Source organism: Engystomops pustulosus, chromosome 7 (assembly GCF_040894005.1).
Source record: "Engystomops pustulosus chromosome 7, aEngPut4.maternal, whole genome shotgun sequence".
In the NCBI taxonomy this organism is placed as follows: Eukaryota; Metazoa; Chordata; class Amphibia; order Anura; family Leptodactylidae; genus Engystomops; species Engystomops pustulosus.
This window is the reverse complement of record NC_092417.1, coordinates 149450620-149468265: the sequence shown is the minus strand read 5'-3', so window position 1 is coordinate 149468265 and position 17646 is coordinate 149450620. Positions and strand designations below refer to the sequence as shown.

The 17646-nt window shown below is 42.2% G+C and overlaps 1 protein-coding gene across 5 annotated transcripts in view; it reads right to left on the bottom strand.

Annotated features, from left to right (window-relative positions):
- Positions 1–17646, bottom strand: part of LOC140071013 (lamin tail domain-containing protein 2-like) — a 55873-nt gene continuing 38227 nt past the window's right edge. For 2 of the 5 annotated variants that reach the window (XM_072118211.1, XM_072118212.1), the window contains 7 exons: positions 11993–12069; positions 8562–8748; positions 4875–4994; positions 3966–4114; positions 3016–3110; positions 1600–1646; positions 3–1487 (listed from right to left, as the gene is read on the bottom strand). In XM_072118211.1, coding sequence (XP_071974312.1) covers positions 1368–1487; positions 1600–1646; positions 3016–3110; positions 3966–4114; positions 4875–4994; positions 8562–8748; positions 11993–12000 — 726 coding nt within the window. In that variant the 5' untranslated portion in view covers positions 12001–12069 and the 3' untranslated portion in view covers positions 3–1367. Of the gene's footprint in view, positions 1488–1599; positions 1647–3015; positions 3111–3965; positions 4115–4874; positions 4995–8561; positions 8749–11992; positions 12070–16551; positions 16797–17646 lie in introns of those variants that run through there. The other 3 variants (XM_072118213.1, XM_072118209.1, XM_072118210.1) reach the window with 3 other exon arrangements.

The following is a 17646-nucleotide window of genomic DNA, read 5'->3' as shown; positions in this document are numbered from 1 at the left end:
CCTGGTTTTGGCTTTAAAAACGGTATCAAAAACCTGAGCATGTAAATACGCCTTTGAGTAACTTTATGAGTTCTGCTAATACATAAAGGAGGTTGAAAAACATGGCGACTTGCAATCTATATGAATTGTGACAACCCCCTTAATCAACACAGAATCTGATTGGTGGGACTCAACAACATTGTGGATAGTGGATAACTTGTTGTGATCAGACAACCCCTTTAAGTAACTTTAACTGCATTTGTAAGATGAATGCCTATTTATCTAACAAAATGGCTGCCTCCACAACAAAATGGCTGCCTCCACTGTGCGCTGGTCAACAAAAAACATCATTCAAGCAATCTGTATATAATGTGTTCATATTTACAGGGTATCGCAAGACAATCATATTTTTCTATTCCTCCTCTTTTTCTAATGTGAAATAAAATGAAAGTTTCTGGATTGGAGTCGGTTATTTTATTGACATGACATCATTCACCAGGTTAACCGATATCACCATACAGAAGGGGATATCCATGAAGTAAAATTCGGCAAAAATTAGTTTCCCTGAAGACTAAATACCCTCACTAAGATTCATGAACTCATTGAGCCTATGGTGGAAGAAATGTAGAAACAAAATGGCTGCCCTCACTCTTTTGAGAGAATCCTGTCCTAGTATATAACTGAGCAACATTTCCCTGATTTCTCTTCTTTGTGCTGGAAACTTTTCCTTTTTTGTCTGAGAATTACTGTGTCCCCTGCACTCCATGATCAGATTTCTGCCCACTATAGTAGGAACAATGCCTAATTTTTGAGTCATTTTTATGCAGTCCTTAAGCGCCCTTAAACTTTGCATAGAATATTCACATCAGCAGATGTATCCCATCTATTTGATTTTGACACAAAATTGCACAGTATTTTTAAAAAGCTGCAGTTAAAAAAATATTTTTCATTTAGGCCACAAAAAAAGCAATCTATATATAACTGTCTTGATTCTGGGCACAGACATGGCATAAGTCTGGCATAACCACTAAATCACTTCATAAAGGTTACAAAAGGGGGGGGACATTTTTGCACAAAGAGCTTTATAAATTCGGTTTGTTGGAAAGTTTGATAACTTTTAATTATACACTAATTAAATTTAACAGAAGTTTCTGAGGTAAAACTGTTCCAGTTGCCCATGGAAACCAATCAAATCTCTATAATTTTAAAAATAGTTGTTGTAAAATGAAAGCTGAGCTCTGATTGGTTGGCATGAGCAACTAGAACAGTTCTTCTTTCAGACACTTCTGATAATTTTTATTCATATATTGCCATGGGACCCCTTTATTGGTAACCATAGTAAAACTCTCCTTTATGTCAAGAAGAACCCTCACAATAATTCATAGTCACTAGACTTTCTGAAGATCCAATGTGAAGGGGATGTGGCTGAGGAAGTTGAATCCGTGCTTGGACCGGGCGGTTTTCTGGACCATAAGTCTGATGAGAGGACTATCAGCATCCAGACGTTGCTGTTTTTAAAAGAAATATTAAAGTTAACAATCATATGTGTTTCAGTACTTTTTGTTGTAAATTTATCAGAATTTTAGATGTATCCATTTGTATTGTACTAATATTACTTACTGGATGCCAGGTGACAGACACCGGATGAGGCCCTCTGTGTGCCAGTCCTGCAAAAACAGGCATAAGGACATATTTACCTAATGCTGGTTCTGAAAATATAGTACAGTCAGCCTGGTTGACTACCTTAGGCACTCGGAACTGCAAGTTCGGAACTACAATTCTCAGTGAAAACATTTTGCCAACCTCACACTAAGTAAAGTGCTGCTCAAAAATTTTAGGCAGGGGTAGAATTCCTGGAAAACCCTTTTAAGCGTATGTCCTCTTTTACATCTATTCTTTATCACTATCATACATCTAAACACTACAGATTAACATTGTAACATATTCATATGGAGAAGGAAAGGGACAAGCGCTTCTTGATGCAAATAAGTTACGATAACGGGCTGGATCTCTCATCTCCTATGGTCATGCGCTCACCTGTGGTGGTTGTGCTACGAGGCACAACACTGTCGGAAAAGCACTATGGGTGCTGCCTGGTCCTTGCCAGCAGAGAGATTCCGGATATACGATCACCTGATAATCCGCATGGATGAAGAGAGCTTTGTTCCCGGAAAACCCGGAAAAACCACTGGACGGTTCTTCAGGTCTATATCATATAGACCTGACAAAGTGTCCAGTGGTTAGGACGCAAAACGCGTTGTCTTTTGCTATGTTTTATTGTTTTTAAGAGAGCCTCCGTTCCTTACGGATGTGAAAAGAAAAAATAGAACCTTTGTTACGGCAGGTCTATATCATATAGACCTGACAAAGCGTCCAGTGGTTAGGATGCGAAACGCATTGGGGCAGATTTACTTACCCGGCCCATTCGCGATCCAGCGGCGCGTTGTCTGAACAGGATTCGGGTTCGGACGGGATTTATGAAGGTAGTTCCTCCGCCGTCCACCAGGTGACGCTGCTGCGCTGAAAATCATCTAAACGCGCCGGAATACACCGAGCTGGACCAGGTGAAGGTAAGCGCTTCCCAAGCGACACATTTTCGGTTTTTAAATGCGGCGTTTTTTCCGAATACGCCGGGTTTTTGTTCGGCCACGCCCCCGATTTCCGTGCGCCAAAATCCCAGGGCAATTCAGGTACAATTGGCGCAAATCGGAAATATTCGGGTAACACGTCGGGAAACCGCGAATCGGGCCCTTAGTAAATAACCCCCATTGTCTTTTACTGTGGTTTATTGTTTTAATTTTCTCTAATAAAACTCTTTTTCTGGTTGCGGCGGAACAAAGGTCCTATATTTTCCTTTCACATCCGTAAGGAACGGAGGCTCTCTTCATCCCCGCGGATTATCATAACATTGTAACATAGTTTGGTGTTCCAGACTATACATCATAGAATCGAGATAGTAGATGCAGATAGTATCTGATATATATGTATTCTGTTATTTTATTAGTTCTATGTCCATATGATAAATATAAGTGATACCTGAGATCCTGAATGCTGAGTAGAGCTTTGGTCTATTGTAGGTCGAGTAAGGTAACGTATTGTGGGGAATCCTAACTTCTGCGGTACAACAGGTTCTGAAATACATGTACCCAAGAACAAGATGTAAAATTGCACTTGTAAGACTATTATTCCCTTTATCTTTAATCAACCTCTAATCATCCACCGTAGCACAACATATAGTATGAGAAGGTAAGTATCATGGTATATCTGTAACTCTACATCCTTTACTTATGTGTTACTTAAAAAGTTTTTGTTCTCTAGGAAACTAGAGGAGGACACCAGCAGCTGGTAGCCCCTGTGTATGAACAGTATATCGGACCATTGTTATCCTATATCTGAGGCTGGGTTCACATCACGTTTTCTGTCATCTGTTGTAAGGATGCGTCAGGAGTATTCCGAAACGTCCCAATAACGTATGGAACCGACATATACCACTGTATGCCCATACAGGGGTATACGTTGCCTTGGACCCCTCTTCTCCCCGTGTATACATCAATGGGGCGTTTTTCCAGTGATGTTGCTGTCCTAATATGGACAGTGACATCATTGTGTCCTCCCTCCTGCACTCGGTGAGGCTGTGGGGAGAGATGAAATACGCTGTATCCGCTCCCCATAGGCTTCTATTGCCTCCACTGAGAGCATATGTGGCTCAGGAGGAGGCTGCAGGATGAAAAGACATAGCTTGTTACATCTTTCCCTCCAGCTTTTTTTGGCGGACAGAATGTTTAGTGGCCAGACAGAGGATACAACTATGCCTCCGTCTGCCACTATTTGTCAATTTATGGGTGCTTTCCCAGCGCTAGCGATATATACGCCTAGCGTATACAAAAACCGTGATGTGAACCCAGCCTTATCATGCAGTGGTACATCTACTCCAGGCCTATGCTCCTAAAATAACAGAAAAGGTACTTTGTCTACATTGGCACTACCTGGTGAGTGTAGTAGTCAGAGGTGGAGTAGAATAAACCTTGTTCTGGTCCATCACAGGTCTTCTTATGGCTTTCTGATGTTTACATTGAATAGGCCTACTACTATCTGGCCGCAAAGTCAACTCCTCACTCTTATAAAAAGCCACAGGCTGGAAAAAGAACGCATCAAATATACATTATATAAAAATATTTAGGCAACTAATTTCCTATAAAATGTTCCTGTCATTTTTATTATTTAATATTGCTGTCGGCCTGGCATCAAATTCTATGCTAGCACAGCCGGCCACCAGAGACATCACCCAGAGACGCATGTCCCAGGGGCAGGGACCTATATCTAAAGACTCTATTTCTCAGCCTTTGGAAAGTTCCAGGATAGCAGGCAATAAAAGAGCCTGCATTGACACCAGGTGACATTTTAACAATTATAATACATAATAGGTACATTAAATATAACATTTACTCACTTGAAGCACTGGGTGGTGCTGTTGTTACACATATGCAACCTATGAGAAAGTTTTACTAGGGGGCTGCTTGAAAAAAAATGGGATTACCCTGCCTAGGAAGCTGGATCTCTCAGTTACAGAGCCCAGTATGGTGACCAGTCAAGCAAGATTTCCAGACTAAGAATTCTGTTATGACCCTAAATAGATGGATTAAAATGATTGATGCAAAGACTGTGTTTTGTTTCTGGAAGATTTGTTATGTACCGTATATGGCCATGCAAGTTTTTTAGATTCTAGATTCTGTAACCACCAAGCCAGTTGCCTCTTGTAAGATTGTAACTATCAAGCTTTCCATCTTGTAATAACTTCAGTTTATTCGCATATCTGCCCAATTGGTTGTACCATACCCTTTAGGTCTAATGCCCTATACATGCTTATGCTAATAATCATACAATAATCATCATACCTGTCCATTAGGCCGTGACAGGACAGTAATGCATGGTGGATTACTTCGGAAGTAAACACGTCCTCTCCACACTAAGTCTGTCGGTGGATTGTGGGACACCTTTGCTCCAGATGCCCAGATCTAAACAAGATTGAGAAGACATATATTTCCACAACAAGAATTGTACATTTATGGATCTATAAAAAAAAATATAAGATTAGACATTCTTTACAGCAGGGGTCAGGAACCTTTTTGGCTGAGAGAGCCATGAACGCCACATATTTTAAAATGTAATTCTGCGAGAGCCATACAATATGCACATGCATCCAAGTAGATAGGTAGCCACGGCACATGTCTCTCAGTAGATAGGTTGCCACAGCACATGCACCCAAATAGACAGCTAGCCCCAGCACATGCCCCCCAGTAGATTGGTAGTCACAGCACATGCTCCCCAGTAGATAGGTAGCCACAGCACATGCTCCGCAATAGATAGGTATCCACAGCACATGCCCAAGGTAGAAAGGTAGTCATAGCACATGCCCCCAGTAGATAGGTAGCCAGAGCAAATACCTCCCAGTAGACAGGTAGCCCCATCACATGCCCCCAGGCCCCAGTAGATAGGTAGTCACAGCACATGCCTCCCAGTAGATGGGTAGCCACAGCACATGCTTCCCCAGTAGATATCTAGTGCCAGCACATACTTGCCCCCAGTAGATGGGTAGTCACAGCACATGCCTCCCAGTAGATATGTAGTGCCAGCACATAATTGCTCCCAGTAGATAGGTAGCTCCAGCACACGCCCCCATTAGATAGGTAGTCACAGCAAAAAAAAAAAAAAAAAGGGAATACTCACCTACCTGCTTTCCCTTCAGCATCTTCTCATAACTCCACGCTCTTCTCTATGACCCAGACGCCACTGCCATTTTTGCTTAGGCAATGGCACCTGGGTCATAGAGAAGAGTGGATGCGGCTCTACTCTATGACACAGGTGCTGTCACCTAAGCAATGGTGCGGCAATGGCACCTTGGTCACTGAAAGGACGCATGGAGTGGTAACATCCCTGCCTGCATCCAGAGATCAGCACTGTGTGTCTTAGATGTACACACTGCCAATCGCTATTTAACAATGATTTGTCTGAGAGCCAGATGCAGCCATCAAAAGAGCCACATATGGCTCCCGAGCCATAGGTTCCCTACCCCTGCTTTACAGGAATGCTATAATGCTAGTATTCTGTGTTCCCTGCCCGAGGAGTGATGACCTCATCAGTTTTCAAAGGTCCTGATGAGCTACACTGTTATTTTTATATTGTGCACTTTTCTGAAAAATCTAGCTAAATAATATGCAACACCCCTGCTGATGTATGGGCAGAGGAGTAGTTGTGAATAAGGCCCTTTGTCTGTCTGTGTGTCCCCAGCAGGTGAGCCTGTACAACTCACTTCAAGGTCATATAGTCAGATAGAGGTAATTAACAGCGGTAGATACTGCCTGGACAGGCAAGGGTTAAATCTGTATTTAATATTGTTATCCAATGATGTTCCTATCTGTAAGGGTTCATTCACACGCGGTATGCCCGCCGTGCGGGCATACCGCCGTGTGCTGGAGAGGAGGAGGAGGTGACCCCTCCTCCCTCCATAGGAAATAGCGGCACACGGCCGCACAGTCACCGAAAGATAGAGCAAGCTCTATCTTTTTCCGGTGTGCGGCCCCAATCGGTGCCACACATGCGTGGCACCGTATCCCCGCCGTGCCGCTATTGCTGTCTATAGGGGCGCATATACGTCCCCGCAGACGGCCATGTGAATTTACCCTAAGCTGGAGTGTGATTGGAGAGTGAGACCACTTGACCAGAGTGTAACAAAACCCCTGGACAGGAAGTTACAAGTCCTCTTGCCAGCCAGCTTATTAGAGAGAGCTCTTGGGATCCAGCTCTCTAGGAGAGTACACCTAGTAGATGATCCGCCCAAGCGTATAGAGAGAGACAGTGTGTGTCGCACACCTCTAGTGCTACCCCACAGAATACCCAGGATTAAAGCTGCAGCTTCCATATCTGGACACAGCTACCTCCCATCCTGCACCTACTACCAGGCTGGTGAACTACTCCTGAGGATCACTGTACGAGATTGTTTGGCCCGTTGCCTGCAGTTCGTTGAATAAAGGACCGTGAGTTATTTTGCACAACATTGCCTCCGTCTGTTCCTAAAGTACAGCTGTTACACCAAGGGCGCCCCATCCACTGCCCAGGGACACATACTACGGACACTAATGTGTTGCCCCAGGGGATTCAGTACCTCAGCCTCTCCCTCTCTACTATTTCTTGCACACACCACCTGCTGGAGACCTGCCAGGCTATGGGACAGCCCTCCAGTCCCCATACAAAGCATCGTGACACTAGTGTGCCTAGGCCGCAACCGCCAGCCACCCGGTATTCTGGGCCCAGGCTGCCTCCAGGCCCCAAGAAAAGGCTAGGCCCCTCTGGGGGATGTTGCAAATACATTCTTAATAATTTTCTGTATCAATACATGTTTAAATAGAGGTCAAACAGGAATTTTAAGAAAAATTCACCATCAAAATCCATCATGGTAAACCGGGGACAGTAACTCATAGATCCAGGCACTGTGACCGTGGTAATCTTCTTATATTTGTTATCCATGGCCTCCTTCCTCCTAAAATCAACTTTTATAATTATTGTAATGAGCCAAAAAGGCTCTGGTGTGTGGTTTCAGAGCCCAGCTATGCTGTAGCTTCACAGGCTCAGCAGATACATGCTCTTCTCATTGTAACAGCCTATGAAGCTATAGCAAAGAGGGGCTTTGGTCCTTAAGATTCATTAGCATAATTTTAAAAGTTGAATTTAAAGGGAAAAAGGTCATGGATAACAAATATATGAAGATTACCACATTCATGGTGCCTGGTTCTATGACTAGGTGTTCAGGGGCATTGTACTGCAATGTATCAGAGTAAGAACCATTGTGTCCCCCAGAAGCCAGGGGGATGCAGAGATTGCAGTTGCATCAGGTACCAAGTGTCTTTTAAGGCATCTATTTTCCACATGAAGAGAAAAGTATTATACATTTGAACATCATAGTTGGAGTCCTTTTAGAGAATTTGCTTTGGGGCCCAGCAGCATCAAGCTACGCCTCTGGCGTCATACGTCCGTCTCTTGCTTTGGACTTTGGATATGTCTAAGACCGGATCTACCACATTGTCCTTGTAGCTTCAATCAGAGCAGGGGCGTAACTTGAGGGTGTGCAGAGGGGGCGGTCGCAACCGGGCCCAAGAGGTTTAGGGGCCCATATGATGTCAATTTCCCATATGAGAAGACTAGTACTATAAACCATACATTATAGTCGGGGGACTGTCACAGACTTTGCACTGGGGCACATCAGCTTCAAGTTGCGCCACTGAAACAGAGTCAAGTCTCGTAATTGTAATGTGAAATCTTTACTACTTGCATGAAGAGGTCCTACATGTGTGATCAGAGGTCTGACTTCTGGAAATTCCAGCAGTAACAGTATAACGGGATATCTACTTGATAGAAAAGTATCCGTATGCTCAGAACTCAAAAAATTCTAAAAATTGTAACTTTCCATAACTGCCAGGCAATCTCAATTGGAGAAAACATTGGGTTATGAGCCAAACATTCCAACTTGGTCGCAGTTGGTTTCAAGTTGTCTCTGCTCATTGATATTACTACTCCTATAATCTTACCGTAATGTGCTGCAGGGGCTCCAGAATAACATTGTATGGGAAGCGATACACAGACACCACCTGTGCCCCCTCCAGCTGCAGCAGCAGGAAGCCGCTGACGTCTATATCTTGGTCTGTAGAAACGTTTATTATGCGGATGAAGTGACCTAAGGAGTTGACCTCATCAATTTTCAAGGGACCTGATGAGCTACATAAGAGAAATAACACTATTATTTTATATAGATATAGTTAAATAATACATTCTAAATAATTTTCGGTATAAATACATGTTTAAATAGAGGTCAAACAGGAATTTTAAGGGAATTCTACCATCAAAATCCATCAATATTAAACCAGGGACACTTACTCATAGACCCAGGCACCATGACCGTGGTAATCTTCTTCTATTTATTATACATGGCCTCTGTCTTTCTAAAGTCAACTTTAAAAACTATGCTAATGAGCCTGAGAGGCTACCTCAGCCTCTCTGTGATCTGGCTTTACAGGCTGTTACACTGTCTCAACCTCCTCCCTGCTTCCACAGCACTTGCTGTAGTTTAGAAGGAAGAAACATGAAAAAACGGATGCCAGATTATTGGCGTTTCTGCGCTTGCAGGTAGCCTAATTCTTGTTCTGCTTCTTTAGAATCTTCCAATGTCAATGAGCCAGTGAGCCAGTAGATGGCACTACAGAGTTGTCAATCTATTGCAAGTTTTTGCTTAGTTTCTCTGGTTGAATCTTCTCTATGGCTCACATTTATTAAAGCACCTGTACCGTTTTTTTTGTTGTACTTTGCAAGTTTTTTTCAGTGCAAACTGCTTGCACATGTATCTATAAAGTGTAAAACTTGTGCAGTTTGCCTGTGTAGTGTGCAGAGGACACCAGATTCAGGATTTCTGCCGCCCATTCTTCATGAATCTGGCGCCCCCTGCACTGCTCCAACACAAATGTGGCGCGGACACTTCTTAAATACCTGTGCAAGCAGAGTGCACTAGAAAGAATGTGTAAAGTCCGACAAAAAGCTGGCGTCCCAAAATTCTGCACTGAAATGGGCGTTCCGATGCACAGAAGGATCATGCGCCACATTTATCATGCAGTGTCCGACAGAATTGTATTGCACACCTCACGTTAAAGTTGCACCAAATCTTGGTTCACTCCGCCTGCGCCGGCGCCCTCTGCCCACTACATAGTGCCATTTGCAATGTGTTTGATAAATGGGGTCCAATGTCTTCGTCTCGTTCTCTTTAAACAAATGGAGAGTGCGCCAAATTTCAGTGACAAAAGAAGAAGTACTTTATTTACCCATACTGCTCCATCCAACCCCTTTTTTTGGAATTGTGGGCCAGATTTACTATAAGTACTACACGCAGTTTCTTCACTAATGTGCAGCAAACCGAAACGCCCCTTTGTGTCATGACTTGCATGGTGCAGCCGTGACACAATAAAAAGCCCTTGTCCTTTTTGACAATGCGAAAGCAAACACTTCATAAAAACATGTGCACCCGGTCAGACATGTATTTATATGTAGTCCACACCAGATACTGCATAGTAAATTTGGGCCTGTGTCTTTTCATTCACTATTAACTTTGGAAAATTATGTCTACTCCACGCCCCAGTAGCCTCTTCCAATCCCCCCTCCCCTACTGTCAGCGCGCAGCTCCGCCCACTTGTCTGAGAAGCCAGAGCTACTGCGCATACAGTTCTATATGATAGTCAGATCTCAATTACCAAAATGTAGAGAGACCATGGGGGAGATTTATCATAAGTCTCTTAGAGCAGAAATGTTCTAGTTGCCCATAACAACCAATCAGAGCTCAGATTTCATTTTCAAACAGTTGTTTATAAAATGAAAGCTGAGCTCTGATTGGTTTCCATGGACAACTAGAGCAGTTTTACCTCAGAAACTTGATGATAAATCTCCCCCCATGTGTATGACTATACATCCAGTACATACAGGGGGAACATAGGAAAGTAAATGAGTTGTGAAATCAGGCTCAAGGGCACCCAAAACATGACCAAAACATAAACCAATTAGGGGACATGGGTGCGTTGCAAATGATGTTAATCATTTACTACTTTACGCATCCATTCATTGAATGCTATAGCATCTATAGTATAGTTACTGCAGATCTGACAGATCCTCTTTCTATAGTAACTTTATGACTAATGAAATGACTAATCTCTACACAAAGGTCAGAGTTACTTCATTCCTTTTCACCATTCATGTTCTCGCTGTGCGGCTGCCAACAGAAACCTAGATTAGTATTACCCTTTGCCTCTGTTGTCATTGCTGGCTATATTATACTATTTTCTCAATGAGCAGCAGTTTTGACAGTGGGGCACATTCACTAAGGGTCCGTTGGACACATTTCCATCAGGTTTCCCGACTATTTCTGATTTGTGCTGAATTTCCCCGGGTTTTTGGCACACGTGATCATGCGACACAAATCGGGGGGCGTGGCCGTCGGACAATCTGACTAATTCGGAAAAAACGAAAAATTTAAAAACAAAATTGTGTCGCAAGATCAGCACTCACATGCACCGGGAAGAAGAAGGTGAACTCCGGCGACCTCAGCGGGGAAGCGACACATGCAGGAAATTGGACGCACGATCTTAGTGAATCGCAACAGCTCCGAATCCTTGGCGGACATTCTGGATCGGGGATAACCATAACAGTAGTGTCACAAGGCAGATCCATAGTCACACTCACTTAAGTCACACTCACCAACTTTACAAAAATTAAGACCCTTTAATAACTGTCCCCTTAACTGCTTATGGATCACCCACTTTTGGGCACGGTATAACAAGCCCCATTATTTTTAGATGCCCAAATGTTCCAATGCTGTCTCTTAAAATTTGGGTTTGTCCCCAAAATTCACAACAGTTTTCCAGTATTTGGGGTGCCTGATATTGCATTTGGGCTGCCTGATATTGACTTTGTCTTTCTGGCTCCTTGTGATATTCTGCATTATCTTGTGATCTGCTGTGATTCTGACCTTTTGCCTAAATCTTGACTATTCTTGTGCGTTATGATTTTGTACCTCGTAAGCATCTTGGTTTTGTCCTTGTTTGTTTAACTTACTGTACTGTGCACTTATTTCTAAAATTTTGTTGCATGGTATTCTGTTATGCTGTAAACTTCCTGTATGATAATCCAATTGGAAATTCCAACCTTAATACGAACACTATGGAAGTATATTTTGGAAAGCCTCTTCCTGTTTTGCCAATGGTTTTAGGCTACTCAGGGTTAGACTTACGACAGCTTGCATGGTGCATGGTTACCAGTATGTTCAATTTCTCAGCTTTTCGGGATGTTTTATTTACATACTCTTTTTTAGTTCACCACACAAGAGAAGTGTCATGGAATTGATACAACCCAAATCCTTTGATAAGTAAAAGATTCTTCTCCATGTCTTGACAGATAATTAATATGAATGAGACACATGGATTACCTGCACATCTCCTCTATTCCTGGCTGCGTGGGTGGCCTTGGCTGGGATCCTCTTCCTTTCCTATTGCTGCGGGAAACCTTCAAGAACAATAATAAGTCCCATCAATAGGTACAGCAGACTGTATATGTACACAGAATCAGTACTGAAAACATAGGGGGGATAAATGATCCTCTCAGGTTCAAGAAGACTTGTTATCAGAATCTTACACAGGTAATATATTCTGGTAAAGAGTTTAAAGTCCTCTCAGTGTCAATTAAAATTATCTGCCACTGAAGCACTGCACCTTACAATTACAGACATTTTCTCAATGATTTTCTCCAATGATTAGAGAAGAGTCAGTTTCTGAACAGAATAGTCATGTTTTCTCCAAACTGCCAGTGAACCACGCCTCCTTCTTTTGATTGAGAGCTCAGTGCCTTTCCCCGTTTTATTCCTGTCCTTACCAGAATCCTGTCCCTCTCACTGCATGGAGTATTTAGCAGTGAGTACAGTGTTAGAAACGGCAGATCACCATTTCATGCACCCCCTGGGTGGGCGAAGCAAAGCAGCAATGGGCGGAGTCAATCAGTGATGGGTGGATCAAAGTTAGAAAAAGTTTATGGAACAATTTAACTGTTAAAAGGAGGCGGATTTAAGCTGGGATGCAGATTTAAGCTGGGAGCACATACGCTGGAACTGCAATGTTTGGCATGGACATAGATAAACTAAGTATACTGTACTCTTAGTTTTGTGACTTACAAGCATATGTTAATTTTGTAGTTTAATAGGTACATGTCACCAATGTATTTTTTACTTATTTAAACAAGATAAAATTTAGCACTTCTTATCTTTTTGAACTTTTCCTTCCGTTTATGTCCATGTCCATGGAGGCATCTTTCCTGAGCTCTGTTAACAGTATATAGTGATATGATTAATTGCAGACTCATTGCGTTAGACTGGAGGTTAGACCTTTAGGCATGACCAAATCATGGAGGGAAGTAGATAAGCTGTGGCATGATCTATAGCAGTGATGGCGAACATTTTAACGATGGAGTGCCCAAACTGCAAACCCAAATCCCCTTCATTTATCGTGAGGTGCCAACCAAAATTAGAGCAGTATCTTATTGCTCCCTGTTCTTCAACAACGTTCAATCTTACTGGCCTCCTGTGGACACCAACACAGTAGAAAGAAGAAGGGAAAATTTGCATCATTGTAGCTTCTTTCCAGTGTCCCTCTGTACACAAAGAATCATGGGGCCAGCAGGAAGTCCTTTAGAGATAATTTGGCCCTGTCTACACATTCTCCCTTTTCCTACATTCCCAAGTAGCCAAGGAAGTTAGGCCCCTTTCACACATGCGTTTTTCACGCACGTTTTCTGTGCGTGCTTTTGACGCGCAGAACTTGCATTGCACTCTGACCCATTGTAACCAATGGGTCTTTTCAGACGTGAAAAGCGCACCATATAAGTCTATGGAGATGCATCAAAAATGCATTACACTCTGAGACACTTGCAAGTGCAATGCGTTTTTCACGCAGCAATTGCCATAGAAAAGATAGAGCTCAGTCCTGAGAAAATGCGCGTGAAAAACGCATTAAAATTGCATTGAAATTGCATCAAAAACGCGCGTGAAAAACTGAGACACTGAACAAACTCTGAAAACACTGAAAACTGATTGCACTCTGATGCAAAATGTGCGTTTTTCACTGACCAAACCCTGATCGCACCCTGATCAGACTCTGACGTGAACTGCAACGCAAGTGTGGAAGGGGCCTTACTTTAAAATATCACTGAAAGCAACATCTTTTAAGTTGCTTGGAACTACAGGAGTCCTATCTGGTGTGCTTGGGCGATGGCCCGTGTGCCCACAGAAAGAGCTTGGAGTGCCGCCTCTGGCACCCGTGCCATAGGTTCGCCACCACTGATCTATAGTCATGTTAAGGTCATATCTAGGACCAGATTCAAGACCTTGGAAGAGTTCCTGCTACTCAATGGATAGTCATAGGGTCAGAGTTCTGGTCTCATTGGATCCTGATGAATCCCTGGATTACATTGAGACCAGACATGACCCTTGGAGACGCCAGGACTACAGAGGTGTTAGCTGATGGTTACCCCCTACAGAGCCAGAGACTCTCTCCAGTCTTTAGAAGTGCTTTAGAAGTGTCTTTCAGAGAGTTCATTAGTTATTAAAGATAAGGCTAGTGGAAAGTAAGGGATATTCATACACTGATGAACAATACTTAATCTGGCATGTGACCCCCTCCCTTGTGCATGTATATTCCTATATTTCATCACAATGCAATGATGGCTCAGTGTTATCTATATAGAGGTCATTGTACAGGGAGGGGGATGAGATACGCAGTGACATCATCTATTGTCAGTAGTGATGTAATGATGGGTCAGTGTTATCTATATAGAGGTCATTGTACAGGAGGAGGAGTGGATAAGCTGTGACATCATCTATTGTCAGTAGTGATGTAATGATGGGTCAGTGTTATCTATATAGAGGTCATTGTACAGGGAGGGGGAGGAGATAAGCTGTGACATCATCTATTGTCAGTAGTGATGTAATGATGGGTCAGTGTTATCTATATAGAGGTCATTGTACAGGGAGGGGGAGGAGATAAGCTGTGACATCTATTGTCAGTAGTGATGTAATGATGGGTCAGTGTTATCTATATAGAGGTTATTGTAAAGGGAGGGGGAGGATATAAGCTGTGACATCATCTATTGTCAGCAGTGATGTAATGATGGGTCAGTGTTATCTATATAGAGGTCATTGTACAGGGAGGGGGAGGAGATAAGCTGTGACATCATCTATTGTCAGTAGTGATGTAATGATGGGTCAGTGTTATCTATATAGAGGTCATTGTACAGGGAGGGGGAGGAGATAAGCTGTGACATCATCTATTGTCAGTAGTGATGTAATGATGGGTCAGTGTTATCTGTATAGAGGTCATTGTACAGGGAGGAGGGAGATAAGCTGTGACATCTATTGTCAGTAGTGATGTTATGATGGGTCAGTGTTATCTATATAGAGGTCATTGTACAGGGAGGAGGAGATAAGCTGTGACATCATCTATTGTCAGTAGTGATGTAATGATGGGTCAGTGTTATCTATATAGAGGTCATTGTACAGGGAGGGGGAGGAGATAAGCTGTGACATCATGTATTGTCAGTAGTGATGTAATGATGGGTCAGTGTTATCTATAAAGAGGTCATTGTACAGGGAGGTGGAGGAGATAAGCTGTGACATCATCTATTGTCAGTAGTGATGTAATGATGGGTCAGTGTTATCTATATAGAGATCATTGTACAGGAAGGAGGAGGAGAAAAGCTGTGACATCATCTATTGTCAGTAGTGATGTAATGATGGGTCAGTGTTATCTATATAGAGGTCATTGTACAGGGAGGGGGAGGAGATAAACTGTGACATCATCTATTGTCAGTAGTGATGTAATGATAATTCAGTGTTATCTATGTAGATGTCATTGTACAGGGAGGGGGAGGAGATAAGTTATGACAGCATCTATTATCAGTAGTGATGTAATGATGGGTCAGTGTTATCTATATAGAGGTCATTGTACAGGGAGGGGGAGGAGATAAGCTGTGACATCATCTATTGTCAGTAGTGATGTAATGATGGGTCAGTGTTATCTATATAGAGGTCATTGTACAGGGAGGGGAAGGAGATAAGCTGTGACATCATCTATTGTCAGTAGTGATGTAATGATGGGTCAGTGTTATCTATATAGAGGTCATTGTACAGGAAGGGGGAGGAGATAAGTTATGACATCATCTATTATCAGTAGTGATGTAATGATGGGTCAGTGTTCTCTATATAGAGGTCATTGTACAGGGAGGGGGAGGAGATAAGCTGTGACATCTATTGTCAGTAGTGATGTAATGATGGGTCAGTGTTATCTATATAGAAGTCATTGTACAGGGAGGGGGCGGAGATAAGCTGTGACATCTATTGTCAGTAGTGATGTAATGATGGGTCAGTGTTATCTATATAGAAGTCATTGTACAGGGAGGGGGAGGAGATAAGCTGTGACATCATGTATTGTCAGTAGTGATGTAATGATGGGTCAGTGTTATCTATATAGAAGTCATTGTACAGGGAGGGGGAGATAAACTTTATCATTTGCATCATTATTGAATATAATTTATAGATATATTGTAAAATGTAATTTTGTCAATGGTGAATATATAAGGTGTAAAATAAAAAACCTAGTAGTATTTCTCTGCTGGAGTATAGTACATACCGTACTGGGAACATACATGGTACTATCGGTAGTAGAATACCTCCGGCTGCAGGTGTGCGGGCTACATAAAACATCACTACATGACACAACAGAACATTTTACACTTCAGATATAAAGTATATAATTAGCCTAAGGGTCTTCTCATGGAGATACAATCTGTAGGCTTCTAAATCAATTTTTTACATCTGTATGTACTTGTTTTTGTAAGTTTTTTTTTATATTAAGATATTTTACAACGTCAACTACTATTAACTAAAAAGAATTAGGATTATGCACACGACTATATGCTTATGCTGAAGTCTACAATTCTTACTTTACATCAGGTGTCCATGGAGGTGTTTAGCGTGTCACGTGGTACTATTATGGAGCACCCATTGAGGTCCATGGGGTATGAATGTGCGTCTTCGCTATTCAGCCGCAGAAGAAATGTTCAACATCAGAATGGTTCAGAGCAGAACCAGGAGATCTTCTGGTGGGTCTACGCCTCCTTGTGAAAAAGAACCTGTCAAGTTCTAACGTTTGGTTTCTGCAAGCAGAGGAGCCTCTGTTCATCAGGGGCACGTCTTCTCTTATAAAATCCTCCAGACATCTCCTCTTCTTTTTTATTAGGAGCCCTAAAGATTTTACACCACCCTCCATCTCCTGCAGAATGTACTTATAGCCTGAGCTGCTTACCGGCTGTTGTTACCTGACACTGACACGATACTGACTCTCTGGTTACCTACATAAAAGTCTTCATCTATTTAGAATGTGGAAAGTATAAGTGTTATAATATGAGTGCTTAAAGAAAATCTATTTAGCATAATTTTAAAAGTTGATTTTAGAAGGAAGGAGGCCATGCATAACAAATATAAGAAGATTGCCACAGTCATAGTCCCTGGGTCTATAAGTAAGTGTCTCTGGTTTATCATGATGGATTTTGATGGTAGATGTCCTTTAAGTCTAAATCAGGGAAGTGTGTTAAGAATTCATGTTGCACAATTTTGTCTGGTTAAATAATGGACACCATGATTTTGCAGCCAGATCTTTGTTGCAGTGAAAGCAGCGGCTTATTTTGGCATCTAACCTATTTAATGGCAAACAGAAAAGCGAGTGTGTGAGCTTGTTGTGAGTGTGCATTGATCCAAAGACATGATGAGGAATAATGTAAATACTTCTGTTGTGGGGAAAATATTTAAGGGGTTTGTTAGAGATGCTATCCTCGAGTATCTCACTGTACATAACCTTATAACACAGCATCAGCTAGTAGTATTTAATATGTAATAGTATGTAATATTTTGTAGTGGGTTTACACAGTCAAGTTTCAATATTTGTAGATGATACTAAGCTGTGTAAAGTAATTATTACTGCAGTTGATAGTTTAGCATTACAGGGGGATTTGTGGAAGCTTGAGGAGTGGGCAGAGAAA